The 27,302-nt window shown below is 48.3% G+C and overlaps 1 protein-coding gene across 1 annotated transcript; it reads right to left on the reverse strand.

Annotated features, from left to right (window-relative positions):
* Nucleotides 1–393: 393 nt before the first annotated feature.
* Nucleotides 394–25,550, reverse strand: ANAPC1 (anaphase promoting complex subunit 1). The gene is given in 48 exon segments (XM_036380786.1): nt 394–677; nt 1,172–1,306; nt 1,771–1,969; nt 2,120–2,215; nt 2,671–2,757; nt 3,286–3,305; nt 3,308–3,423; nt 4,362–4,429; nt 4,758–4,835; nt 5,599–5,716; nt 6,133–6,219; nt 6,429–6,622; nt 6,885–6,938; nt 7,030–7,120; nt 7,309–7,385; nt 7,902–7,976; nt 8,249–8,327; nt 8,440–8,522; nt 8,641–8,775; nt 8,918–9,009; nt 9,752–9,986; nt 10,519–10,790; nt 11,217–11,335; nt 12,448–12,674; nt 14,582–14,760; nt 14,881–14,951; nt 15,042–15,078; nt 15,157–15,235; nt 16,192–16,340; nt 16,636–16,727; nt 16,938–17,203; nt 17,344–17,418; nt 17,875–18,062; nt 18,349–18,409; nt 18,648–18,788; nt 19,121–19,258; nt 19,407–19,472; nt 19,562–19,652; nt 19,901–19,996; nt 20,287–20,496; nt 21,079–21,299; nt 21,926–22,071; nt 22,296–22,369; nt 23,190–23,272; nt 23,446–23,555; nt 24,121–24,172; nt 24,300–24,461; nt 25,239–25,550. Coding segments are annotated over 48 exon segments (5,853 nt in total). The 5' UTR covers nt 25,452–25,550; the 3' UTR covers nt 394–561.
* Nucleotides 25,551–27,302: the final 1,752 nt, after the last annotated feature.

Consider the following 27,302-nt stretch of genomic DNA (forward strand, 5'->3'; position numbering starts at 1 on the left):
ATCCTTGAGGATTTGGGAAAAAACAGAGAGAAATTGGCACAAATCCCACAGAACAGGATTAAATTTGGAACAACAATAATCAGAGTCCAAGCCTTTTGCTCTGGCTGAGTAATCCCTCAACCTCTGGCTGCTTTTTATGGAGTAATTCCACATGTTTGGTGACAAATTAAGGATCAGCTCTGCCTGGAACCAACAAGGAATGAGCCCTGCTCCAAGTTCAGGGGGATACACAAGGAGGAAGGGAACACAAAGTGTTTAAACCAGGAATTATTTCCATTGTCTGGAAAAAAGATCCACCACAAGCAAAGGAGTTATACAGCCAAGGAAAAGCACCATTCCCAGCCAAAGTCTTTCCCAAATTCCCCACAGAAACCACACATTTACAAACAAGCCTTCGTTACAAAAGTAAATTTATTATGACCTCACTTTTATAGCTCTTTTTTTTTAAATTCCTCATAACAATTTATAAATAACTCCTGGTCGTGGGTTGCCACAGCTGGAGGTGAGTCTGCTGTTTGGGAAGGTACAAAAAGAAGGAGAATTTTGGGAAGCTTGGTGGGACTAGAGCACCATGGCCTGGGGGTTCCCGAGGAGCAGCGGGGCCAGGCGCAGGAGCGCCCGCACGGGCACGTGCAGCCTCCTCAGCTTCAGCAGCAGCTCCGAGAAGTTCCTGCTCCCTAAAGACATCCAAAGCAAAGGAAAAGTGTAAAAATGAGAAAAGTTTTGTCAAAATTGGAGGGGGAAGCTCCAGAGAGCTCTGGAGGTGTCATCCCATGGATCTGTTTGTTGTGCGCTGGTTGGAAAGTGAAGTTCTACCAGAGATCTCAAATCTCTTCGAAAAGGGATCCCAAATCCAGGAAGAAGGAGAACACAGAGGAAAAGAACAGCCAGAAGAGAGTTGTGTAACAGGTAGCTGGAATTTTCCATGCCCAGACACAGGAGTCTGTGGCCCGCACAGGATTCCCGGGATAGGCCCCCGATCCCTCATGGATGTGGTGACATTGCTGCCCCAGCCCTAAGCAAGGAACAGAGCTCCCAAAATTAAGGTCCAGCTGCCTTTCTTTTCCCTTAGTAACCTCAGGACTGGTGTATTCCCAGGCTGCTGGAGAGCAAGGAAAAGCTGCCCAGTGAAAGGATCTGGGATTTCCCCAAATTCCAGTTCCAGACTCACCTTCCAGGCCTCCAGCTGCCAGCTGCCCCGGTGTGGGCACAGAGTGGTAAATCAGGAAGCACGCCAGCATGCTCAGCTGGGATTCCTCTGGAGCCTGCCCGCTCAGGTAGGAATGCAGGGACACGTCCCCTCCGGCTGCAAGGGACAAGGAATATCTTTGGTGACATTTGGGAAGCAGGATTTCCACAGATAGATCCCACTGAAGTCTCCATTGCCCACAGAAGGTGGGCTTGGGAGGTTGTTTTCTGACCTCTTCCTTCTGCCATGGCGACCCTGCTGTGGTCACCCTTCTTTGCTCTGGGAAAATTCTCCCTGTGCAAGATGAGGAAGGAATTTTCCCTGGGAAACATCACCTTCCCTGCTAAAAACCCCCCATCACTCCAGGCGAACACAATTCTACAGGGAATGTTCCACACCACACCGAAAACACCCTCCCTTCCCTCATCAGTTTTCCACACTTCTGAGGCAAAAATCAAAATGGATTAGCAAGAAAAGAACCAGGTGAGCAAGAGGGGATGGAACGAGATGGTCCTTAAGGTCCCTTCCTACCCAAACCATTTCAGGATTCCAACACTGGCTGGATTGAAATTCCTCCTTACCTTGAAGCCACTGATCCAAGGTGTTATCTATGGTGCACTTCATCACTGGCAGGAATTCCGAGTTCATGAAGAGCCCTCGGGTTGGATTCCTGCTCATCCTCTCCTGGTGGCTCCGGGAGCTGAAGAATTCCAGCACCAGCTTCATCTGCCACAGCTCAAAGGTCTCGGACATTTCCCGCCTTTCCAGCCTCCTCACGGCCTGGCAGCGGGAATCGGAGCAGGAATGAAACAAGCAAATTACTCCTCAACCCCTGCCCTCACTCCTCTGGAAAAGCACATGGAATGGCCACTATTGCCCCCCAAGAAGTGGGAAAAAGTGTTGTTTCCAACAGGAACAGGAGTTTCCTACCTGGTCGATGGCGATGTATGTGGGCAGCATCTCTGGATTCTCCTGGGTCACGCACTCGTAAAGGATGGAGGAGAAAAGATCCAGGATTTCCTGTTTCTGAAGAAAGACAGGTGTCAAGCACAATTTATTCCAGGTTCCTGCCTGGAATTAATTAACTGATTCATTAACTGAAGTTAATCCATGCAGTGGCATCACAGGAATTTGGGATAATTAATGATACCACTTGACTTCTTCCTTGGGATAATTAAACTGGGTTTTATGTCCTCCCTTAAATAATTTTAAAAGAAATTCCATAAAAAACACCTTCTGTGACTTCCCCTAAATGTTTCACGGCTCTCTGGATTTGTTAACACATTCCTCAAGGAATGGGACAAAAAACCCCAGTATCAAACCAACAGGAATCAGAGGATCACCACTGTATTACACAACATCCTGCAGGATATTCCCTGCTTCTGCTGAGTGCAGGGCTAAATTCTGCTCTAGAGTTTAAGGCAGGTTTTCCCTAGTTTTTATCCATGGAATAAGTGTTGGTCCACACCAACACATCCTACCTGGCCCATGTCCATAGTCGGTTTGCAAAAATAATCGGCGAAGGAAAAGAGAGCGGGATCGGAAGTGAAAGCGGAAATTGCTTCTGGCTGGAAAAAAAAAGGGATCAAAATGAACTTTTTGAATTTGTGCACAAAGGTAGCAACAACTGATTTCCAAAGTGTCTAGAACACAAGGGAGAAAACTGGAACCCACGCCAAAGGTAGGAATCCATGCCTAAAGGTTGGATTCAATGATCTAAAAGCTGGACTCAATTTAAAGGCTAGACTAGATGATCTAAAGGCTGGACTCAGTGATCTAAAATTTGGATTCAATGACCTAAAGGTTGGACTCCGTGATCTAAAGGCTGGATGCAATCTAAAAGTTGGATTCCATGATCTAAAGGCTGGACTCCATGATCTAAAATTTGGATTCAACGATGTAAAGGTTGGACTCCATGACCCTGGAGGACTTTTCCACCCTAACAGATTGCATGATCAAGCACTTCATGGGCAGGACGTGTCCAACACTCGTGTCTGCCCACGGCAGATGCACCAACACATGGTTGTCCTGTGAAAGCCCACCAGAATTCCGTCCCTCAGCAGCATTCCTGGCAGGAAGCACCCTGGGAGCAGTACCTTGAAGGCCCGCGCTTCGAGTTGCGGTGGGTGACGGTCTGTGCCAGGAGGCTGCGCCATCCCATGGGATCCTCCTTGTAGGAGAGCTGCCCAGCCCGGAGCTTCACGTACAGGATGCCACCCTTGGAAAGGATCGACCTGGAATGCCACAACAGGGCCCATTTACAGAACCGGTTCAAAGAGAGAAGTTCAAACTGGATATTGGGAAGGAATTCTTCCCTGCGAGGGTGCGGAGGCCCTGGCACAGGTTTCCCACAGAAGCTGCGGCTACCCCATGCCTGGAAGTGTCCAAAGCCAGGTTGGATGGGGCTTGGAGAAACCTGGGGTAGTGGAAGGGGTGGCACTGGGTGATCCTTAAATCCCTCCCAACCCAAAGCATGCTGCACTAATGGACTGAGCTCAATTTAATCCTTCCACTGGACAAGAGGGCAATCAATGATTGGACTCATTATCTTGGAGGTCTTTTCCAACCTAAATGATTGTGGGACTGATCAATGGCAAGTAAATGACCCAAAAGCACCCCGTTGCTGAGCAAAGATCGAGCTGGTTTCTCCCACCCCTCACTGGGAGTGCAAAGATGAGAGTGATTTCCACACCCTCCCTCCACCCCAGATCCTGTGTTCCGGTAAAATCTCCGGTTCCCACAGCTGCCCGCCACGTTTCGAGCGCGTCACGAAGGTGGGCGGCACTTTGTGACATGGGGTGACACAAGAAAAAGCATTTCACAGGGCTTTGTAACAGTCCCCAACAGTCTGGGAAATGTGATATCACCACCACTCAAAACCAAACCAAAACCATGAGTTGTAGCTGCTCTCTGGTGCCTCCATCCCACTGCCAACCTCTGTGGGTTTTACTATCAGGTTTTCCCCGACCCTGTTTTTTTGCATGAATTATTCACCTCAATGGGTGAAACCCAACTCTGCAGTTTCTTTCTTCCCCCCTAAAGTGCTGTCAGATGCACAACAGTGACTTGATGAAACCCAGGTTTCAACCCAGAGCTGTGGGAGGGTTTAAAAAAACCATGAAATACGATTACTACGAGGTCATGATTCAGTTGAGCATTAAAAAACACTTACTGGAGATGAGTCGTTCCCTTGCTTAAATCTATTAATAATTCCCAGTACCGGGGGCCCTTCACTCTGATCTGTCAATAGAAACATTTTATTACTAAATATAACCAGAATCACTGAATTAAGGGGCTTCTACTTTTTTTTTTTTTTCAGGGTTGTTTTATAGTGTTGCCCACACAGAAAATTCAGGAGGAGGTTTGTGTCTTCTACAGGGAATTCCCTGCTGCATCAGATCTTGGGAGATCTTGATCAAGACAGAAGACAGAGAATTGTCTTTGGAATCATAATGGGACAATGTCATCCAGAGTCAGGATAAGGAATCAAAACCCATCAGATCTCAGCTCTTGAGACCTGTGATGCAAAATCCAGGTGATTTTCCATTAAAACAGAGATTTCCTCTACCTGCTTCAGTAAGTGGAGCTCTGGGAGAAGCGTGGGTGCCATCAGCTCCTCGGTGGCCTCCCCGTACCACTGCGTGCCCTGCAAAACATCACGGGAGCCACAGGTTAGAAATGCTCATTTCCATGGGAAAAGGAAGGAAAAGGGCACCTCGTGGGGAACAACTGCCCTGGCAGCAGGCAGGGGGTTCTGTGCCTAAGTAAACACAGGACTCAAGTCAGGAAACATGGACTTCCCAAGCTGTATTTTCCATGGACGGATGGATGAACACCTAACACTGGGCAAGGCCAAAACGTGAAGGTTTGGGAAGCAAGCTGTAATGGGAACATGGAGAATCCTTGCCAGAATCACAGAGATGCACCTCTTCCCCCTAAAAATTCCAGGAACTCAATTCTGAGCATCTCCCTTCTCCCATATAAAATAAATCCCACAGAAAGGACTCTTCCCTGAAGGACACCTGATGGAAGCACCAAGGAGAAGCTCCAAGTTGCTCATCTCAGAATTAGGAGAAGGCCTGGAAAACCTGGAAAACCACAAATGGTTCCAGCTACCTCTGAGCCTTTGGAAATCCTTCTGAAGAGGGAGAAGAACCGGGGTCAGTCAGGACACCCTAGAAGACTCTGGTGACTCTCCCTGTCCTCCCTTCTGCTCTCCAGGTGCAACCAAAGCACACCTGAGGTGTGAGTGGGTTCAGCCCAACCCTTCACTTATTTGTGCGGAATTCGCCTCGTCTCCACCACAGCTTGAAACCAAACCCAAGACTGGAGGCCGCTCCAACAAAAACTGGGATAAATCCGAGTGTTTGGTCATCCCACAGCCCCTCGGGGCCTCTCAGCCACGTTACCTTGTAGGTGACCTCTATGAGGGCGTAGCAGGGGGTGTTGGTGTCCACGTCCACGGGAGTGAGGAGCCTGGGCTCGGCCGCCAGCACGTACAGGTGACGCAGAGCCTGCAGGTGGTACCTGGGGTGGGAACCGGGAGCTCAGCATGGGCTAGGAACGATCCCAGAACGAACCCAATTCCTGCTCCACACCCAAATACAGCTCCTGTAGCCATGGTATTGGTTAATTAACAGAACAGGGCTTAATGGAGCAGAAGCAAAAGTAATTAAAGGTCATAAATGGACAGATCTTCCACAAAAATCTTTCCAGCTAAGCAAACTGAGCAGCCACATCACAGCAGCACAGCAGAGCTGGTGTTTCCTCGCTGCCCAAAGATCCCTACCATTGTCATTTACTTCTTCCATTTCCCACTTTTTTTTTTTTTTTTTTTTTAATGGAGAACCTTCAGAAATTGATTTTTGTTAAAAAATCCATCATTTGTCTTTTGTAAGAAGATGGTTCAGCTGAAGGAAAAGGGATCCCCATGGAAGCCTTACCGATTGTCCGTGCTGTGAACAGGGAAGTGAGGGTACAGAGCACAGAGAAGAGCAGCAATGGAGGAGTTGGAAGTGCTCAGGGAATATCTGTAGGAAAAAAATCAGATTTCCTTCTAAAAAACACAGGAGGCCAAAATAATTTGGTGGGATGAGGAAAGGAATTTCCAAAAGTGCACAAAGACAACAAGACTTTCTCTGCCAACAGAAGACGCCTTCGTGCATCCATGTATTAAAAAAAGAGAAATGGAGGAAATGGAAATAAGGGTTGAGATGTGCCTTTGGAGCAGGCCCATTACCTTCCTCCTCCCAGGAAGAGGAGCCCCAAAGCCATGTGGTGAGCCAGGTGGAAGCCGTAGTTCATCTCTCCCCCCGTCTTCTTGTGCATGAAACGGCAGAGCTGTAGCACTTTGAGGTTCCCAGAGCCGGCCATGACCATGGCCAGGGCCAGGAGAAGGACACTCAGGCACGTTTCCAGGTTATAGTGACCTGTCTTCAAGCACAACAGAGAGATTTCATCACAATTCCATGGCCAACAGCACATTCCAGGTGGGATGATCCACCACTTTCTACCCCGAGCTTGAAAACCACATTCCCCAAAAGGAGGGAGAGCCAGCAAAATCCTTCAATGATGTGCAGCTATGCCACATCCTATATATCATGTGTAATCCAGGAAATTAAAAGGGCTGGGTTGGTTTCCATTGAGGTTTTGCTGAGGATCACACAAAGCCATCTTTTTGCTTGGAAAAACTTACTATGGATGCTGTCGGAGCCGACAAGCACTTCAGGAAATCCGTGGCGTATTTGTACTAGAAAGAAAAGGAATGCCTAGTGAATATGGATCCAAAAGGTGTGACAGCTCCCTGGGAAGTGATTGGAATCAAATAATCCTCCTCTTACCAGGCACTGAAATGCTGCCAGATTTTCCGAGCCAGCAAAACGAAATCCCAGGGATAAACACGCTCCGGCGATGATGTAGACGTGAGCTTGCCTAAGGAACAACACAAACAGGATATGACTAAATGCTCCTCTTCTCCTCATCTGAATACACAGCACAAACCCCTTCATCCCTTAAAATTAAAAGGAAAGAGGCTCATCCTTTATAGGATATCCCATATAACAAAACTCTGCTTTACAGGACAGTAAAATTCCCTCGGAGGAGGTTTTTGGGACACTCACGCCAGTGTTTCCAAGCTCAGGTCTTCAGAAGAAGGCAGCTCTGTTGCATGAAGAGAGATAATGTTCTCTCTTATGATCTGTAAAAAGCAGGAAAGGAAAATAAATCCAAGGGAAAACTGATGACTCACTGAAACTCTGGCCATCAAGAGCTCATAAGTGATACCAACAGGTCTAAGGGAAGGAAAGGCTGTTTTTTCCCCAGCAGAGACCATCAGCATCCTGTAGATCTTATAGGTATTGAGCTCATTTGGTCTTAAAAATTCCATACAATATCTTGGAATATCACTGATTCCACTGTTGGGAAGTTATTCCTCCATGCACCAGTTTTGGACCTGGCAATGCAGGGAGAAGTTTAATCCTTTCCTTTCCCTGACATCATTTTGTGTCTGGAACAATCCCATCTCTCCTCAATCATCTCCTTTCCAGTCCCTGGTGCTCCTAAAATCCAGGGATCCCAGGGGACAGTCACCTCTGTCATGTTAATGCTCATTTCCTTGTGCTCCTGACATGACTATGGAAATACCCACATGGAAAACAACCCAGGGAGGTGTAAAATTGAGAAGCAAACACACCACACATAAACAAACACCTACCTGAGGCACGTTGCTGTTGACCCACTTGGAATTGGGCAGGATGTCATCCCACAAAATCAGGCATCGAGCCAGGGTCTGGAAAAAGGGAGAAAATTTATCTATGGAATTGGGAAAAGCTATAAAAATACACCTAAAAATTAATGTGACATTCCCCATAAATTTTGTCTTTCATCTATTTCTCCCTAAATTCTGTCTCCATGGCAAGAAAGCTGCCACACTCCAAAGAGGAACTGTTGGAAGGGGTGAGTTTGGATGGGAAGCAAAGAATTCTGGACGGTGGGCATGTTGGGCTGGAATTCCTAAACATCATTTAAATAGACGAGGAATGAACCCAAGGGAAATCTTACCCTCAACAAAAGGAATTCTGGTTTGACAAAGTCCAGCAGATACATGGTGTCTGGTGCTTTGAGCCAGTCAGCAATGGATCTGCAGGGCATGGCAAAAGAAGAGGGTTTCCAGGTCACATTCCAGCAATTCCAAACCCCAGCAGAGCCAACACTAAGGCAGTTTCACCCTGCAGGAATTCCCTGGCCAATACCTGTTGTTGGTCTTCAGGTAAATCATGGCAAGTGCAAGGGTGGCACCTGGACACGTCACATCCACGTTGATGGTGTCTCCTTCCTGGGAAAACACAGGGAACACTTCCCACAGGTTCACTTGGAAAGGAATGATGCTCCCAAAGTCATGGAGACATCTCCCAGAATTCCAGCTTTAATGAGGCAGCACTGGCACCACGTACCTTGATTTGGTAACTGGGAGATTTGTGCTTCTCCCTGTGCATTCCTGCCTGGAATCTCCTGTGTCCCCCCACCATGTACTGGTAGAGCTGCTCGGGAACGTTGAGGTCTGACATCCCAATCAGGTTACTGCCATGCTAAGGAATGGAGAGAAGGAAAACATGGAAGTGCCTTCCTCTAGGAGAAAAACCCACAGGCAGCAGGGAGCCAAGGATGGAACAGCTCTTGGAATGCCAAGATCCCAGTGGATAATGAGTCTCCTAATTGCAGCTGACTTACCCCAAGGCACACCATTCCCAAGGCCAGCCCTGATGCCAGGGAATAGGACTCTCTGTCCGTGCAATATTCCATTTCTGGGCCGGGGGGACGCCCTGGAGAAACCAAACCAGCAAAATTCATCTTTGAAAATCCCAGCTTATTGCTTAATTCCTACTGAAAGGAGAAAAAAAATATCTGTCCATCTTTAGGGAAGTCCTCAGTGGAATGGCAAAGAGCTTGCAGTTCATCCATCCACTCCCAAATAGCAACTCCCTCCTAAATGTCATGGTTGGAGTTTAGAGCCATAGTGAAAACGCCATAAAAATGCCAAGTTTAACTGAGGATACTTTAAGATCCTGCACCAATCCAAATGCTGCTGCTAAAAAAGGATTGCACATACCCAATTTCTAGAAACACAACAATCTCACCCTTAAAATTTATCCCATTCCCCGTCAAATAAACCACACAGTCTCCAAGTATAGTCCCATGTAAACATGGAGAAAAGCTGTTACAAATTAACTCAGAACGAGAGCACAAGTGAGATCACAAATCTGCTGTTCACATCAGCTCTTAAGGCCTAGTGGTTAAAAACCCTTAAAATTCCAAACAGGGGAATTTAGGACACCAAATTTCCAGGTGGAAGAACTAGAAACAGTAATGATGCTGCCACCTTTCTTTTCCTAAACCCAGTGACTTTCCTTTTTATGCTGCACAAGCTCCCAAGAGGAACCATGAGGTTTGGGAAAATGGGAAGAAAATGTGGTGGGAAAAGGCGCCAAGGTCACAATCCCAACTCCCTGGTGCACACGGCGACTATCCCAGCCCTCATCCTGTTTTTCCAGCGTTGGCACCCACCTATCTCAGCCAGCAGCACCTCAGCAGTGTGCCTGTGGGCAGTGCCCTGGTAGACCAGGCCTATGCCGACCACGGCAGCCACCTGGACGTTGTGGGGCACATCCAGCTCCGTGGAGGTGGGAGGCAGCAGGGCAGGGATGTGGATGCTCAGCAGGCGGGTGATGGCCATGTCCATGGTGCCCAGCTTGGCAGCGGAGACGCCGAGCAGGAGCCCGATACTCGTCATCTCGTGGCCCTGGGTCAAGGGGACAAGGAGCAGTGAGGCACATTCCCAGTGAGGAATGGGAAAACCCCTGTCCCAGTGCTCCAGTGGCCTATCCCAATGAGCTGTGTGCAGGGTGGAGAGATCTGGTGGTAACACTGCTGGAAATCTTTGAACAGAAATGGAGGTTACTCATTTTGCAGAATGCCAGAATATTTAGGATTGGAAGGGACCTCTGGAGATCATCCAGTCTATCCCCCCTGCTCGCTCAGAGCAGGTGACACAGGAATGCATCCAGGTGGGTTTGGAATGGAGTTTATTCAGAGGCCTCCATGCCCTCCCTGGACAGCCAGTTCTCCACCACTTCCTTGGAAAGAAGTCCTTCCTCACACTGAGAAAGGATCCTTCCAACCCAAACCATGCACCATGACCACAACAAAGCAACTCAGACATTCTCCCACACCAGGAAACTCCCAATGCAGCAGTTCAAAAAAACCTTCCTTGTTTTGCCTAAAGAATCCAATCCCACCGGGATCTGCCTCTTGGATGTGCCAGAACTCCTCACCTTTGTCAGGTAGTCGTGGATGTTGAGGGTGGCCAGCTTGGTGAGGTGCCCGTTGAGGCCCAGGGCCATGAGGAACCCCGCGTACTCGTTGGCCAGCTCGGCGATTTTGGGCTTGTTGTAGACGATCCAGGCGGAGTCGATCTGGGAAGCGGGAGCGATCTTCAGGCCGGCGGCCACGCCGTTGTGGAAGCTGGCCCAGCAGGCCATGTTGGGCGGGACATCGATGTTCCCACTGTTCAGATCCACAGTGGTGTTCCTCGGAGGGGCACGGCCTGCCATGGGAGAGGCGGTAACAGCGGTCAGGAGAAGCCAAGCTCCTCATCCAGTGCCAAGAGAGGGAACGGTTCCGATCCAAGAATGTTCAGGAATGTCAGGACAGCCCTTTGCAGGATCTCCATCCTGTATGACCTCAGCACTGCTTATGCCATTTTTCCACTCCTCTCTCCTTCTGTACCTAATCAAAGGTTTCAGTGTTTGATAACACCGGCCCTAACCCCCTGACCATTCCAGAAGGATCTTCCACCATTCTAGGTGGCAGATTCAAAGCCCAAAGGAGCTGCTTCCCCACAAAACCCACACTTGAGCCGTGAAATCCTTGGTGGAGAAGATGCTATAAAAATGACTGTAATAGGATAACAGCTGGAAGAAAGCCCATCCTGCTCTGGGATGGACTGGGAAGGAACCCCTGACCAACATACCAGTGAGGTTCAGCTTAGGGATGGGCAGCTGCTCCGTAGGCACAGGATGGTAGGAGAACAGGGTGAACATTCCTCGTCCAACTGGGAGTGCCATAGTTCGCTGGCACAGCTGCAGCAACCTGGTGGGGAGGTGAATCCAAAAACCACATGGAAAATTTTCCCAAATATAAACACCTACAAACAACGGGCACTGGATAGAACCATTTTTCCCTCATTGTGACTCCTCCCTTCTCCTTTTGAACCAAATCTTTGGTCCTTACAAGGTTCATCTCCAAGATACCTTTTGGCTGTTGGAACCTGGCACTACTTTTCCCTTAAAGCTGGTCAATAAGTCCATTCCACAGACACTTCCCAGCCGCGCTGGAAGCGAGGTGAGGGGAGAAAGCCAAGAAAAGGTGGTTGCCCTGCGGGATCCTGCAATGAGTGGTGATAACACCGAGTAATAACCCGCGTACAGAGGTGATAAGGTGCTTCCAAGAATGCCGACCACAATTCTCTACGATTTAGTCTGGAAACACTTTCTAAACTCCTTAGATTACTCAGCTCCCTAGGTCAGACTCAGAACATGTTGCAGGGTAATGGTGTTCTCGGGTTTGCTTTTTAATTTGGTTTTTAAAGAAGAGGTTTTCAACCCCCCCCCCCCCCAAAAGTGAATAAAGCAGGACAGGGATAATCGAGGCCACTGGACACAGGTTTCAAAGGAATGGGATGGGACAGTGAATGTGCTTTCTGTGGAATTCCAAGGTCCCCTGTCTCAAGACCAGCCTATCACAAAGGGTTCTCAGGCTTTAGGCAGGGCATGGATGGTTTGGTCTCTACACAGGAGGTCCTGCTTATATTTCACATTTTTTGGGCAGAGGAAAGTGCTACAAAATCCCTTCAACCCCAGCTGAACTCAATGTGCTGTCTGTCCTTCCCAAGAGCCCCCTACTCCAACGCAGCAGAGCTTTGATCCACGCAACTCCAAAGACTTGGATTAGGATTTTTTTTTTTTTAAATTAGATTCTGAGCCTCCAAAAATATCCCCACAACCTTGCAGCTGAATGAAATACTGGGGAATAGAAACAGCTGGAAATGGAGAAATTTCCAAGGCCACAGTGGATGGGGCTTGGAGCAACCTGGGGTAGTGGAAGGTATCCATGGCCATGGCAGAGCTTGGAATGAGATGAGCTTTAAGGTCCATCCAAACCCAACCCAAGCCAAGCCATTCCATGCTTCCAGGACTCCTTACCTGTTTTCCTTCTCCTCGATGTACTCGTGGTCACTGGCCTCTGGCATCTGCACCACGTTGACGCGGACGGGCCGGGCGCTCTGGAGGAGCCTCCTCACCTCCTGCACCCTCAGGTCCTCGCTCCAGATCAGGGACATCACCTCCTCATTCATGTCGTTCATGCCATCCTCATCCTCCTCCGACTCGGCCGCTGACGGAATGTCCGAGGACAGCACCGTGCCCACGGACTGCAAGGGAAAGGGAAAAGACAATTCCAGGGGAGGGGAAAACTGTCAGGAAGGCACCACAACCTGAACTCACCCAGCACAATGTGATGGGTCTGTACACAGGAGGGATGGACACACTGATGGAGGGTCACAGCATTCCCATGCTCCTTACAGGAATTAAAAGGCCTGGAGGATTTCCAAAGATGGAAATCAAGTACTTCTGCACAACCAAATGGGATAAATAACTAAAGACAAGAGGATATGACACCCCAAATGCATTGAGGAGGTGACGTGTGATGAAGTTCTTGTCCTTTCAAAACCTTTCCTTGTTTTGGAGCAGTTGTAGGAAAGGGTTTCCCTTTGCCTGCCTACTCCATCAGCCCAGTTCGTGATTATCCCAATTTGTGATCAGTCCAACCAGAGCTGCTGTTCTGCAGATTCTGCTCCAAACCCTGTGTTATTTTTTAAAGTGTTGATGTTTCACACATCAATTTGGATTCCCTCCACAACCACCTTGGAAAAGCAAATTACCCATTAAAACAAACAGCCCGCACAGCAGAAAATCCCAAAATTCCTCACTATCAGAAAACTTGGGATTCATCACAGCACCAGAATGGTTTTGGAACTTCCACACATGAACAGAAAAGCACTAAAGCTTAGGAGGACTCTTGGAAAACCCTTTTTCCATGCAAGATTTAAGAAATGCTTTTCTAAAACTCTGCTCTCCTGTTTGCTCACATCACACAAGTGATGAGAGGACCCAAAGGGAGCAGATCTTCCTGTGGTTCTCTGGGAACATGTTGCCCCTGGAAGGCAAGTAAATGAAGAGCTGATGGATGAAACCCAATTTCTTCTGGTAAATCCACACTCAATCTCAACACACAACTGCACCACCCAGAGCAGCAGCGTCCGTTCTGAAACAGGAAACTCCACCCTGCCCTCCTGAGAAATGACAAACAATTTGGGGTTTGAAGCTCACTTTGGCCTTTTAAGGTCACATCAATTCGAGGCATTGTTATAAAGTCAGTGATAAAATCAAATTTATCATCGTTTTCGATGATTTGTGAGGGTTTCGGTTGGGCACAGCTTCCACCAGCAGCAAACAAAAAGGATTTTTCGTGTGGTGGCAGGTGGGAGTTTGACCTGGAGTTAATGAACCTTTCTGCCAAATTAATTACAGTTTTAATATGCAATTAGTCATAAAGCCTTTGCTGCAGAAAACTGGAATAACTTTAATATCCCTTCCAAAGCTGAGACAGCAAAAAAGGATCTTGACCAAGATGGACTTGAGATTTCAATTCCAATTCCTGACTTTGGAAAAGGCTCCAATCTTTTGCCATGATGGGGTTTTATGCCAGCTTTAGGAAGATTTTTGGTTTTCAACAAAGGACATTTCAGTGAGAAACAATTCCTTGGGATGCTGGTGATAGCCACCATCAGAAGGAAGAGAAAAACATCACATTGTTTTTTAAATCATTTTACCTCAAGATACAAATAACTAAAACCTTTTTTTGGAAAAAAAGAGAAATGTGGCAAGTGTATTTCCAAATCCAGCTCTTCTAGTGGAAAGGAGGATGCCAGCCATGCCAACACAATGAGCCTCTGACAAATACCCACCTCCTTCTCCTTCTGCCATGGTTTGATGGCAGAGCCTCTGGAGAAAGGACCAAAGAATGGGAGGAGGAGGAATCCAACAGCTCTGGAGGTAAAACTTTTGTCTAAATTTAAAAATGTGATTTATCTTGAGTTTTTTTCCCAGCTATCCATGATTATCCATCCCTGCTGGATGTTGCTTTTCACACCAAAACCCTTGAACATGTAAATCCTCCATTTTGTCGCCCTCAGTTTGGGAATTAAGCTGGAAATCCCTGAGCTGCTTGCTCTGCCCAAACCCTGGGATTGGGAAATCCCTTTGTGGCTGTACTCACGGATTTTCCCTTCTGCAGGCTCCCTTCCCAGGCCTGCTTGGACAGATCCTGGCGGCCGATGAGGAGGCAAACGGCTTCCGGCCAGTCCGAGGCCGGCTGCTCCCGGCACTGGTAGATGGCATCCCGGATGGGAAGGGCCACACCAAAGGGAAGAGATTCCAGATCCCTCAAGGTGAAACCTTAAAATTAAGGAGGGGGGAAAAAAAAATCCTAAATAAGTGTTATCAGTCCCAGACAAAGAGTGCTTCCTGTTATCCAAGCACAAGGGTTATTCGGGAATGTTGTTGTTTCGCTCTTACCAACACTGGTCATCCAAAGGACCAATTTTTCAGCCAGGCTGGAAACAGAAGTGCTGGATTTGAAATTGCACCTGGAAAATTAAGGAGAGGCCAATAAAAGCTCACCCAGAAGTCAGCAGGAAGTCACAAACTCAATAAAACAGCACCAAAAGTTTCCATACCGATTGTCATCCTGCTCCATCTGCTGCTTCCGTTGGCCTAGGAAAGACAAGGCTGTGTTAATTCCATGTTTTCCAAGCTTGAGACACTCCCAGGATGGAGTCAAAGCATCCTTACCTGATGTGATCTTGTACAAATAATGGGAGGCCTCATTCAGCACAGCACTCTCATCCCCAAGGATGTACAAAGCCACACTCTGGGGAGGAGAAATACCAAAAAAAAGTCATTTTGGCGGCTGATATTCCTTTGCTTCCCAGAAAAACAGGCAGGAAGTAACTGCAACACCACCTCAGAAGTGGTGCAGGTGTATTGTGAAAGGTGACTGAAACAAGTGAACAACAACAAACTTTGAAGCTTTAAATTTTGGGGGAAAAAATCCGCCCTGAAACAATGCACTGAATTTTCCCTCACTGCTCCAGAGATAAAAGATAAATATCTTCCCAACAGAAAAACATGTTCCCAGTTATCCTTCTTGTGTTTCTCACATTCCATTTCTCCTGCAGGACACACACATTTTTCACTTGGTCTCCTCCACATCTTGGATATTTTGTGAAGGTTCCAAGTGAAAAGCTGTTGGGTCCAGCCAGCAAAATCCAAGGGATCAGTCATTATATTTTGAAAATTCTGGGAAAAACCACATCCAGGTAAAATGCTCTTGTGGGCTTGATGAAGATCTTTTAACTCTGAGCTCTGCAAGGGCAGATCAGGCAGAGACAGGAGGAAAATAGATCCTGGCTTTTTCTCCCTGTTTTTCTCCTTAGGCACCTCAGGCTTGACACCTCTGCTCCCAGCTGGAAGGGTTTTCCCATCAATGAGTAAGGAAGTGATGCTGACCAGGAGATACCATCAGCACTCACAGGACTAAATATTGATGTTGGGGCACGCCCAAGGAGAAAAAATGGGGGAATTCTCATTCCCTAAACACAGATAATTCCAAGTTCCATTATTACTTTGCACAAACCACAGAAAAACACAGAAGTGGTGAAGCTGCTCAGCTCCAATACATCCAGTAAATTAATGCCCCTGTTATTTCACCCCCCTTTAGAGATGTTTCACTCCCAGGAAATTCAGCAGCTGGAGCAAGCCCTGCCCACAGGGCAGTGCTGACAGAACAAGGCACATTCCCTGTCTTCCCTGTCCCCCAGTACTCACCAGTACCACCAGTTTGCTCCTTTCACAGATCCCTGGTAAGTAGGGATAAGGCTGCACTCCCTCTCCCTTCAGGCAGGAACTCAGCCACTGGAAGATACTTGGAGGCTCAGCAGAAAAAAAGGAGGGATGGAGCATGAAACCTGTTTGGACTTAAGATGAACAGCAAAGACCATGAGCTCAGGGAAAAGGCACAAGAATTCCTCACCATTCCCAATTCCTCCGGCATTTCCTTTAACAAGACAAATCCAGGATTTCCCCCCAAAATGTTACAGATCCCTCCTGTCAGATGGGATTTTATGACAGGAATGAAAACTCAAGGCATCTATTTAAGGAAGAAAAATTACTTCAAAGGAATAAGCAGGGGATAATCCTCCAGAATGAGGGGAATGTTAAAAACAAAGGGACCATCCAAGTATCATGGAATAGCCAAAGGCTTGAACTCACCCTGGTCAATTATGCAGGTCTGCCTGGAGGTCTTGACAAGGGCTGGGTAGTCCCTGTAGTAATAATCCATGTAAGCTTCCAGTTTCAAATCCCTGGAATGAGAGAGAGGGGCGTCACAGACTGGGAAAAAACCATTCCAACCTCCTAGATGCCACCTTTGGGCAGCTGCTGCTACTGGGGAAGAATTTAGAGCCATGGAACAATTAGGAAGGGTTTTAAATATTCCTTTCCTTCAAATACAGAGCAGGTTTGCTCCAGTTTGGGCAATCCCACCAAAAGAAACAATTTTCCAGTGGGAATACCTCGCCAGCTGAACCAGGAGAACCACGAGGGAGCGGAGTCCTTCTCCCATCAGACTGTTCAGTTTGAGCTCCTCGTAGATGAGGTGGAGAACAAAGAAAATGGCAGGGATGTGGGAGAAAAGAAGGGTGGAGGAATCCAAACTGAGGCTCTGGGAAAAGTCATCCCTGGAAGCTGAAACTTCCAGAGGGTCCAGGCGCAGAGCTTTGGCAATGGGATGAGACTCGAAATTCCTGTGGTAGTCAGAGCTCAGGAGATATTCCCAGTCCTAGAGCAAAGAAACAGGAAAGAAAGACAAGAGGATCCATGGTGAACATAATTTCCAGAAAGGAATTCCAAAGCACTGTTACAGAGGAATTTTTTTCCCTAAAAACCAATCCAAATATAACAGAGGGAACCATTTCTTACCTCATCTGACCCAGTTTCTGATGGCCTTGCCTTCTTTGGAGCAATGACTGGGGAGAGTGATCCTTCAAAATCGAGCTGCAACAAATTTAAGAAAAAGAAATAAAAATAAAAGAAATAAATAGAAAAATCAAATTAAATAAAGAGGGTTTTTTTTGTGATTTCTTAGGAACCAGGGTTTCTTGTGATTTCTTTGGAACCAAGGTTTCCTAGGTGAATCACAACATCTGAACTCAAGCCAAGTAGGACATGATGGCTTGAGGTATTTCTGGATTTGCTGAACAATCCCCAGAAACACAAAATCCTCTTTAGGGAACAACAATCTGAGCTGTGACCTGTGTTTAAACTCAGAATCGATTTATTATGTATGAGGTTAACCAAATTTAATATAGCAGTGTTAAGTGTTGAGGTGGAATCAAATCTCCATTTTTTTATTTTTTTTTTTTTTATAATCAGCACCTTGTAAATGTACCTCATGATAAAGACAGAATAAAACAGGCCTGAAAATTAGAAGTGAAGAATGGATTTGCTCACATTCCGTGTCCAGCAGAGCCTCTCGGTGTTGTAACCCATCATGTTCATGAGACAGGTGACAAATAAATTCCACTCTGAGTGGTAGCTGGGCCCTCCTGGGGCGTTGTAGGCGTTGTACCACTTCACCAACATCTGCACAGCTGTTTCCTTGGGCAGGATGGCTTTCACCCCCTGCAGGCATCTTTTCACTGTTGGAAAAGAAGGAAATCATCCATCAGCTCCGCTGTCCTGGGATTTGCTTCATCAGTGGTGGAAATCTCCAAGGTTCATCTTCCTGGGCCTGCTTTCAACTCTAAACAGAGCCACAAAACTCCAACAGCTCTTCCTTGAGTCGAGCACAAATCCTCCGATTTGGAACAAAAATAAGGAAAAATACTCCTTTTTTTGCTCATTACTGAAACCAGCCACGTCTGAACTGGCACCTCAGCCCTTCCCCAAGCAAAGCAAAAGCCACCTAAAGCTTTGGAACCCTACCTAATTCCGAGGTGGCGATTTCAGGAATACTGATCCGAACCATGGTGTTATTGCTGAGCTCCTGGAAAATCCAACAAAAGTGGAAATAAATCAGGAAATGCATCAAGAAAATGCAGGTAGAGTCATTTTCTATCAACTCAGAACTCCTTAGTGGGTGAAGATATTCCCAAATCTTGGCTTCTGCTACATTAAGATATGGAATTCAGGTGCCAGCTCTGTGAAACACTGGAAATCTTGGAATTATCTTGAATAATCTTTGTTATCAAAAGTGTTGCCCCAAATGACAGGAAAATACCTACTAAAGTTACTCTGTTGTGGACAGGATCCCTCAGAGCTTGGATGAAAGTCCCAAGCTGCTGGAAAGTGCAGTCCTCAACGTAGGGGGAGTCATGGAGCTTGGAAGAATCCCTTAATTCCGGAACTGGTGACAAAAGCACGCTCTGGAAAGTGGGAAAAACGAGCCCATTTTAGAGTTCAAATTGAAGTGGAATTCAGAAATAAAGTGGATCTGATCAAAGAACAGCTATAATTGTGGGGTTTGAAGTACTAACAAGAATCTTGGAAATGACTACAGATCTTTCCAATCCCTGCCTTGGAAGGTTTATGGCAAACAGAAATAAATAAACAGGGCAGCACCACAGAAATCTTCTTTAAATACAGTTTATTCAGAGGATTTACAAAACAAGAAGGAAAGATTAAACTGCAAAAGTCACCTCAGAAGATAAAAAACCACCAATCATTAGAAGAAAAAGAATATTTCCTTATTTGTTACCTCTTCCAGGGGCCCCAGGTGCTTGTTCAAAGGCTTGGATGGAGTACTGACACTATCCAAGGGAGTGCTTGGCCGAGGCATTGGGTTGGACATTGTCAGGGATGGAGCAGGAAGCCCAGGAATAAAAACCTTCCCCACCTTTTTGGTGGAAAAGGGAAAAAAAATAGTTAAGTTTTTCTCTAAAAATACCCCCCACAAAAATTATTTAATTGTCCCATTAATGCTATGGATGCTTCAGAACTCCCAGCACTGCACATAAATTAGGGAAGGAAAAGGTGTCGCTTACCCGAACCACTCCGGAATAAAGCACCAGATTCCCACTGCCTTCCAGAACCAGCAGTGTGTCAATTCCCTGGAATAATCAAGCAGCACATTCAGCTCCTTGTGTTTAATTAAGGAGGCACCAGCTGCATGACAAGGACATTCCACAGGTAACAGTACCTCCACTGGAGCTGCATCCTTTGCTGGAATATTGGTGACAGATCCAAAGATCAGCTGTGATTTATCATTGCTCTCTTGGAATTTTACACACCTAGGGATTAGAAAGAACAGGAAACATAAAAGGTTTGTCCTGGGTGTTGTTACAGAAAGAAAACACAGACTTCCAACAGTGCAGTGGATTTTTTCTGGGTTTTGTGCTTCCTTCTTTGTTTTCCCTGCTTTGCCCAAAAGAAATCAACTTATTTTTAATTTTCTAGTTAATTAAAAGCCCTGATGTACTTCCAGCTGGGAATTTCTGGAGTGCTTCTCCTGGTTCACCTGTCCCCAAGGAATGCTCACCTCAGCTGGAGCTGGGATTCCACTAAAAAGCACAGGAATTTCTGCCCACAAAGGTCAGTGGAAATGAACACTTTGGATGCCTGGGAATTCTTCTCTCTGGAAAAGAGACACAAGGACCAGGTTAGAACCTGCTTTCCTTTGGAGACTCCATGAAACCATTCAGAAAGCCTGGAATAACACACCAGGAAAAACTGGTCTGAGTGCTCAGTTCTCTGCAAGGGAGCCGGGCACTTAGGGAGCACCATTTCCCCCCCAAAAAAAAAATCAGGGAGTGCAAGTCCATGAAGGCTCCAAGATGGCACCAATTGCAGAAAAACTACTCAAATAAGCTGTGTTTTCACTTTGATTCCTGCTTCCCAACTCTCATCCCAAGAAAACCAGCTGACCTCATGCTTGGGACTGTTTCTGTCCACAGGTGGTCGATGCAGAGCTCAGGAACGATCGGCTCCGTCTCCGGCACGAGGAAGGAGTCGTTGGAAATGGAGTTTGGGGAATGGGTAATGCTGGGTCTCCTTGGGGACTGGGCACTACTGGAAAAGTTGAACCTCTGCACTCCAGAGAAGGAATGGACTCCCAGGGCTGGGGAATGGGAACGGCTGCAGGCAGAGACAGGATATGGATGAGGAGGGGATCTTCAAAATCATAGAAAAATCAGATATTGATGCAGTCAAAAAGTGGATCTTCAAATTCAGGGAGAACCCCAGGGAGCTTATCCACTGACTTCAAAAACTCAACCAAACCATAAACCAGGAACTAGCTCACTGTTGATTTCCTTTAGTTTTCTAGCACAGGAAAACAATTCTCTAATTATTTTCTGGGCATCTCTGTCCAAATCCAACAGATGAGATTTCAAAAGGATTTCAGATGGTCCATTCCATCAAAAATCCCTCCTAACCCCTTCCTTCTAATTTCTTTAGAGAAGCCAGCCCAAAACACTCCTGGGACTCAAACATCCCACAGACATTCCTTGATCCACGACAGAGCAGCCTCCTGGCTCTGGCACAGGCCTCACTCCCCTCCTGTACTACTGGGATAATGGCACAGGGAGGGCATTCCAAGGGAAACTGCAGGTGCTGCAACACAAGAGGCACCAGAGCCTTGGATGGAAAGACGGAGAGCAAAATGTGTCCATGCTATTCCATGGGTGCCATCCTTTGGGATTTGCTGTGGGTGCTCACCTCAAAGCAGCCATGTTGGAGATGGTGGGAGAGCGGGATTGCAGGTTGGGAGAGGAGCTGGATCTGCTCTGGCTGTGGATGGATGAGTAGTTCTGGAAAGGGGAGCCCCCAGGGGAGTCTCCTTTGGAGAGGCTCCGGAGATGAGCGGTCAGGGAGCTGCTGGTGGCCATGTGCTGGGGGGTGCCCCCCTGCTCTGGGAATTTCAGCACCAGGCTCTGCTCCTGGGAGGAAAACCAATGGCATGTGGGCAAGGACAGCCAGGGAGAGGCTTTTCCAACAGCTTTTCCCATCAGTTACATGTTACAAATTCATGCTCAGCCTACTGAGTTAATCCTATCCAGCCTGCTCTTCCACTCCCACAGAAACTGCTCCAATGTTTCTTTTTTTTTTTTCCACAAAATCACAGGATTTGGTTGGAAAAGACCTTAATGCCCAGCCAGTTCCACCCTCTGCCATGGGAACACCCTCCCCTATCCCAAGCACACTGTCCAACCTGGAACATTTCCAGGAATGGAGCAGCCACAGATTCTCTGGGAAACTCTGCCAGGGCCTCACAACCCTCACTGTTAAAGTTTTCATGGCACTAAGTTACTTTCCACTTTCCTTAAGCCTTCTGGTCCAATGTATGGAATTATATGTTAATAACATAATCTGTGACCCCATGATCCCCCTGCTCCAGGCAAATCCATGGAAAAAATTTCTTAAAAACCAAAAGAACCAGCCCCACCAAACATCCTACTCTTATAAATGAAAGAAATCCCAAAATCCAGGCATTCCTAACGCACATCAGGGCACGGAAATGCACACAGCTGTTTTCCAGGATCTTCATTCCCCAGGGAACGTGTACCTCTGGCTTGACTCTCCTGAGGGCCCAGACTGTGTGTAAGCTCTGCACAGTGTCGTAGGTCATCACAATGGAAGGGTCAGCGCTGAGGAACACGATCCTCAGCGTGTGGTCAGCCACGTACTGCACCCGGGACGATCCAAACACTCCTGGAAAACACGGATGCATCCCAAAGGATCAGCCCCACAACAATCCTATGAGCATTTCCCACACTCTCTTCCGTCCACAATCTGGGTTTCTCCCCTGGGCAGCTTCCCTGCTCATGCAGCCACTCTAACTGCATCCTTGGAAGTGACTCTTCCAGAATTTTTTGATACAGGGACACACTGGGATTTGCTGCCACCCGGAGGGACTCCAGTGACATCCAATGTACCTCCAGACTTCCAGACCAGAGGGGTGATCTCATCCAGGGGGTGCAGCATGCTGAACATCGTCGGCAAGGGCTCCCTAGGGAAAAGCCAGACAAATCAGAGCCTGGAATGTGACAGCAGGGACACAGATTCCATCTCAAAAAGCTTGTTGGATTGACTGAGTAGATTCAACTCTTCAGGACCTGTATTCCTAATCCCAGCTCTTCCAAGGACTAGAGAATCCCAGGGGAAAACACAAAAAAGTGGATAAAAGCTGCTCATCAGTGCATTGTCCAACTGCTTCCTTTGGGATCCACAGAGGGCTTCCACAGGGGCTGGGAGCCTCAGCCTACAGGGAATGGGATCCCCACCCAGCAGGGAATGGGATCCCCACCAAAGCGGAATTTGGATCCAGCAGCTGAGAGAAAATGTCTCGATGACAATCACTCAGTGACTCTCCCAGCTGTCCCTGACAGCCTGGAATCAATTCCTAGGACAGACCTTAATGGAATCAGGCTGGTGCTCCCCAGATCCTATTCCCAGGACCAGCATTCCCAGATAGTTTCTAACACTCAGCTTTGAGTGTGCTCAAGCAGAGTCACTGGGATGGGATAAAAAGACTGGAAGAAGCACATCAATAAAATCCCAGAATGGTTTGGGTAGGAAGGGATCTTAAAATGATCCCATTCCACTCTCTGCCATGGGCAGGGACACTTCCACTATCTCAGGTTGCTCCAAGCCCCATCCAAGCTGTCCTCGAACACTTTCAGGGAAGGGCCAAACACAACTTCCTCCTTTTCCACCCAATTTCACCTTTTCCTATCAGAAACACACAGATCTTTCACCACTGCCCTCCAACTCCTCCATTCCTTATTAGATTATCCAACAGGAAACCACCCAAATTCCTCATCCCATACCTGGGTGGACTTGGAGGCACCTCGTGGGAAGAACTGCTGCGCTCAAATAACAACCCATATTTGGTTGGCCAGACATTTGCAACCTATAAAAAAAAATATGGATTTGTGGTGGGATAAAAAAATCAACCATGTGCTGCGTTGATGATGTTTGAGGGTCTTATAGGAAAATAAGATGTTCAGGCTTTTTATGCAGAGCAAGGAAACGTAAACGTGGACAGATGCACCAGTTGTGGACAAAAAGCATGGCAGAAGTTACCTGGAAAGGCAGAGCAGCGATGTAATCCTTCCCCTCCATGCTGTGCACGTTTATGCAGGAGTTCTGCAAAATGCAGATACATTTCTCCACTGTTTCCTCACTGCCTGGCACTGGAAATGAAGGAAGAAAACAATTACACGGTGAAGTTTCACTCCGTTCCAGATGTCCCTTATACTCAAAAAGAAAATTCTGACATTTCAAGAGGTGGTGAATGAGCTCCTGGAGTGTGTCCAGAGAAGGGAATGGAGCTGGGGAAGGGGCTGGAAAACAAGGACTGGCTGAGAAAGCTCAGCCTGGAGAAAAGAAGGCTCAGGGGAGACCTTCTGGCTCTGCACAATTCCCTGACAGGAGGGTGCAGCCAGGTGGGGGTCAGGCTCTGCTTCCAGGGAACAAAGGACAGGATGAGAGGAAACAGCCCCAAGTTGCACCAGGGGAGATTCAGGGTGGATAATGGGAAAATTTCTTCCCCAAAAGAGTATCCAGCCCTGACACAGGCACAGGGCTATAAAAGGCACGTGGATGTGGCACTTGGGGATGTGGTTTTGTGGTGGCCTTGGCAACAGCTGGATTCAGCAGCCTCTGAGGGCTTTCCCAACCTAAACAATTCCATGATTCCAAGCCAAGGGAGCTGAGCTCTGAGCATTTGGCCAGCAGCACAAGAAGCAGGACACTCACCATCAGCTTTTTCCGATTTTTCCTGGGGGATAATGAAGTCACACCACAAGGCCTGAAACCCAACACAACATCATCAGTTTTCCAGAATGAGCTGCTCCCACACAACATCACCTTCCAGTGTTCCCTGTCTGGAAAGGGTCTGCGGGCTCCCCCAGTGCCCCTTTCCCACATTTCTGTACCTGCAGGACGGGGCTGTCGACGGTGAATGCCTTGTACACGGCGGACGCTTGGCTTCTGCTGCCCTTGCTCCAGATGACCACGTTGCTGGCCACGTACAGCTCCTCATCGTAGTCCACCTCCTCCCCAACATCACTGATGCCTTTCCTCAGCTGCCAGCTTTCCTGGAAAACAGAGGTTTGTTGAGGGAAAGCCACAAGAGCCATGGGTGTGATGAGTTTGGCCAGTTACGAGGTGCTGGCACAGAGATGTTGTGGCTGCTCCATCCCTGGATGTGTCCCAGGCCAGGCTGGATGGGGCTTGGAGCACCTTGGGATAGTGGAAGGTGTCCCTGATCATGGCAGGGGGTGGAATGAGATGATCCATAAGATCTCTTCCAACCCAAAAAACCCTGGCATTCCACGGTAATGGACAACCAGGATCCATTAAGATTTATTTTGATGGAAACCAGGGAGGAATGGGTAAGGGAGACCCTCTGTAGAGTTCTGAGATTTAGAGGGAACCCCCTTGCTCCCTAAACTCCTTCTCAGAGAGGAGCTGGGATATGGATGGATCCAATCTTAGGCTCGATCTCCATCAGAGCTGGGGATGTTCACCTGGAGAAGTCTCCAAGGAGACCTTAAAACCCCTTCTAGTGCCTAAAGGGGCTCCAAGAGAGCTGGAGTGGGACTTGGACACGAGTCTGGATTGACAGGACAAGGGGAAATGGCTTCCTGCTGCCAGAGGGGAGGGTTAGATGGGACATTGGGAAGGAATTCTCCCCTGGGAGGGTGGTGAGGCCCTGTCAGAGGCTGCCCCATCCCTGGAAGTCAAGGCCGGGCTGGAGAAGGCTTGGAGCAACCCGCTCTGATGGAAGCTGTCCCAGCCCACGGCGGCGGGAGGGCACCGGACGGGCTTTAAGTTCCCTTCCCTCCCAACCCCCGGCTCAGGAAGGCTCGTACCCGGTGCCGGTCGTGGATGGTGACCTCTCGGAGGGAGCCCACGAGCCCTGCGGCGCCGTCGGAGGAGCAGAGCTCCGGCGCGGGCTGCAGCCGCCGCAGCTGCAGGCTCAGGGCGCTCGGGTGCCGCCGGCTCTGCTCGCGGCCCCGCGGCGCGAACTCCTGCAGGTCGCCGGCCGCAATCATCGTCGCCCTCTCGTCACAGTGTTCCGACATGGGGCCCCGATATCCACATTATTTCCGGGACGCTCCGGCGGCTCCCGCGGGCACCGGGACGCGCGTGGAGCGGCACCGGCGGCCCCTCACGCGGGCGCGGCCATCTTGGCGCTCCCGCCCTGCCCCGCGCGCGCCCGCTCCGCCATGGCCGCGCCTCACGTGGGGGGCCCGCGCCGCTGCCGGGAGAGCGCGGCTGCTCCCGGCGTGTCCTGGCGGGAATCCAGCGCCTCTCGGCACAGCCCGAGGGGAGACTTCCCCCAAAATTGCCGTTTCAAAGTGCCACAGTCCCGCCGAGCGCTGCTGGTAGTTGTTGGAGACTGCTGTCCTCCCGTGGCGGCTTCCGTCGTGGATCGCCCAGCTCGCAGCCTGGGGCTGTGCTAGACTGTCTTTAAATACGTTTAGACGGGATGCTGGAAAGTTAATTCTTCCCTGTGAGGGCAGTGAGGCATTGGAAGAGTTGCCCAGAGAAGCTGTGGCTGCTCTATCTCTGGAAGTGTTCCAAGCCAGGTTGGAGCGACCTAGGATAGTGGAAGGTTTCCCAGCCCATGGCAAGGAACTAGATCTATTTAAAGTTCCTTCCCACCCAAATCATCCCGGCATCCCAGGATAAAGAATAATCAGAATCCATGTAGAGTGGTTGTGATGGAAGCCAGGGGTGTAAAAGGGAGGAAAGGGTAAGGGAGATTCAGAATGAACCCTCTTGTTCCCTGAACTACTTTTCAGAGAGGAGGTGGGGTTGAAGATGTATTCAATCTTAGGCTCAATTTCCATCAGAATTGGGAAAGAGAAGGAGGAGATCTAAGAGAGATCCAGGGAGATCTTAGAGCCCCTTCAAGTGCCTGAAGGGGCTCCGAAATAAAGGAAGAAAGAATTCTGTGCTGACGCTCTCTTTTTGTTGTTGTTGTTTTGTCCCTGTGAACTGGAACAAGGGTGTTTGTTCCAGAAAAGCCCTGCCCTACTTCTGCATGGCCCCTTCTCCAGTCACATCTTATTCATTTCCCTGGCCTTTAGCACCAAGGATCCTTGCTCATTGTTCCCAGCAATCCCCATTTGGCTCCATGGCTCTGTGTTTGAGCCATGGGCGTTAGCCCAGAGAATGCCCCATGCCTGGGAGTGTTGAGGCCAAGGTGACAGGGCTTGGAGCACCCTGGGATAGTGGAAGGTGTCCCTACCCATGGCAGGGGGTGAGACTGGACCATCTTTAAGGTCCTTTACGACCCAAAACATTCTGGGATTCTGGAATTCTCTGATATGGTGCTTAAGAAACTACTTTGTGGGACTGATGGGGACTGATGCGGCCACCCCTGGGCGTGGGTACAACCCTGTTCCCAACATTCCACATGCTCGTGATATGGATTAGCATAAATCTGTGTGAGTCTGGGCTCTGCTGACTTATCCCAGCTAAAATCCTGGCTTCTGGCACACAGGAAGGGTTGTTCTGTCTGGAGTAGAGGGGGATTGTGCCATCCCCTCTCCCTCCTGGATGGGAGTTAAGGTTGGGAAGGACCTTTCAGATCATCAACCATCCGCCATCACCACCACCATGTTCACCACTAAACCATGTCCTCAAGTGCCACATCCACAGTTTTTTTTAACAATTCCAGGGATGATGATTCCACCACTTTCCTGGCAGCCTCTTGCAGTGCTTTACAACCCTTTCTGTTTTCATAGGATTTGTGCCCCATTCAACCTGGCCTTGGACACTTCCAGAGATGAGACAGCCACGGAATCTCTGGACAAGCTGTTCCAGGGCCTCCTCACCCTCACAGGGAAGGATTTCTTCCCAATATCCCATCTAACCCTCCTCTAAAACCTGTATGAAGTAGCTCAATGGGAACTGAAAGGGCAAAT

The sequence above is a fragment of the Molothrus ater genome, chromosome 3 (assembly GCF_012460135.2).
Source record: "Molothrus ater isolate BHLD 08-10-18 breed brown headed cowbird chromosome 3, BPBGC_Mater_1.1, whole genome shotgun sequence".
Classification (NCBI taxonomy): domain Eukaryota; kingdom Metazoa; phylum Chordata; class Aves; order Passeriformes; family Icteridae; genus Molothrus; species Molothrus ater.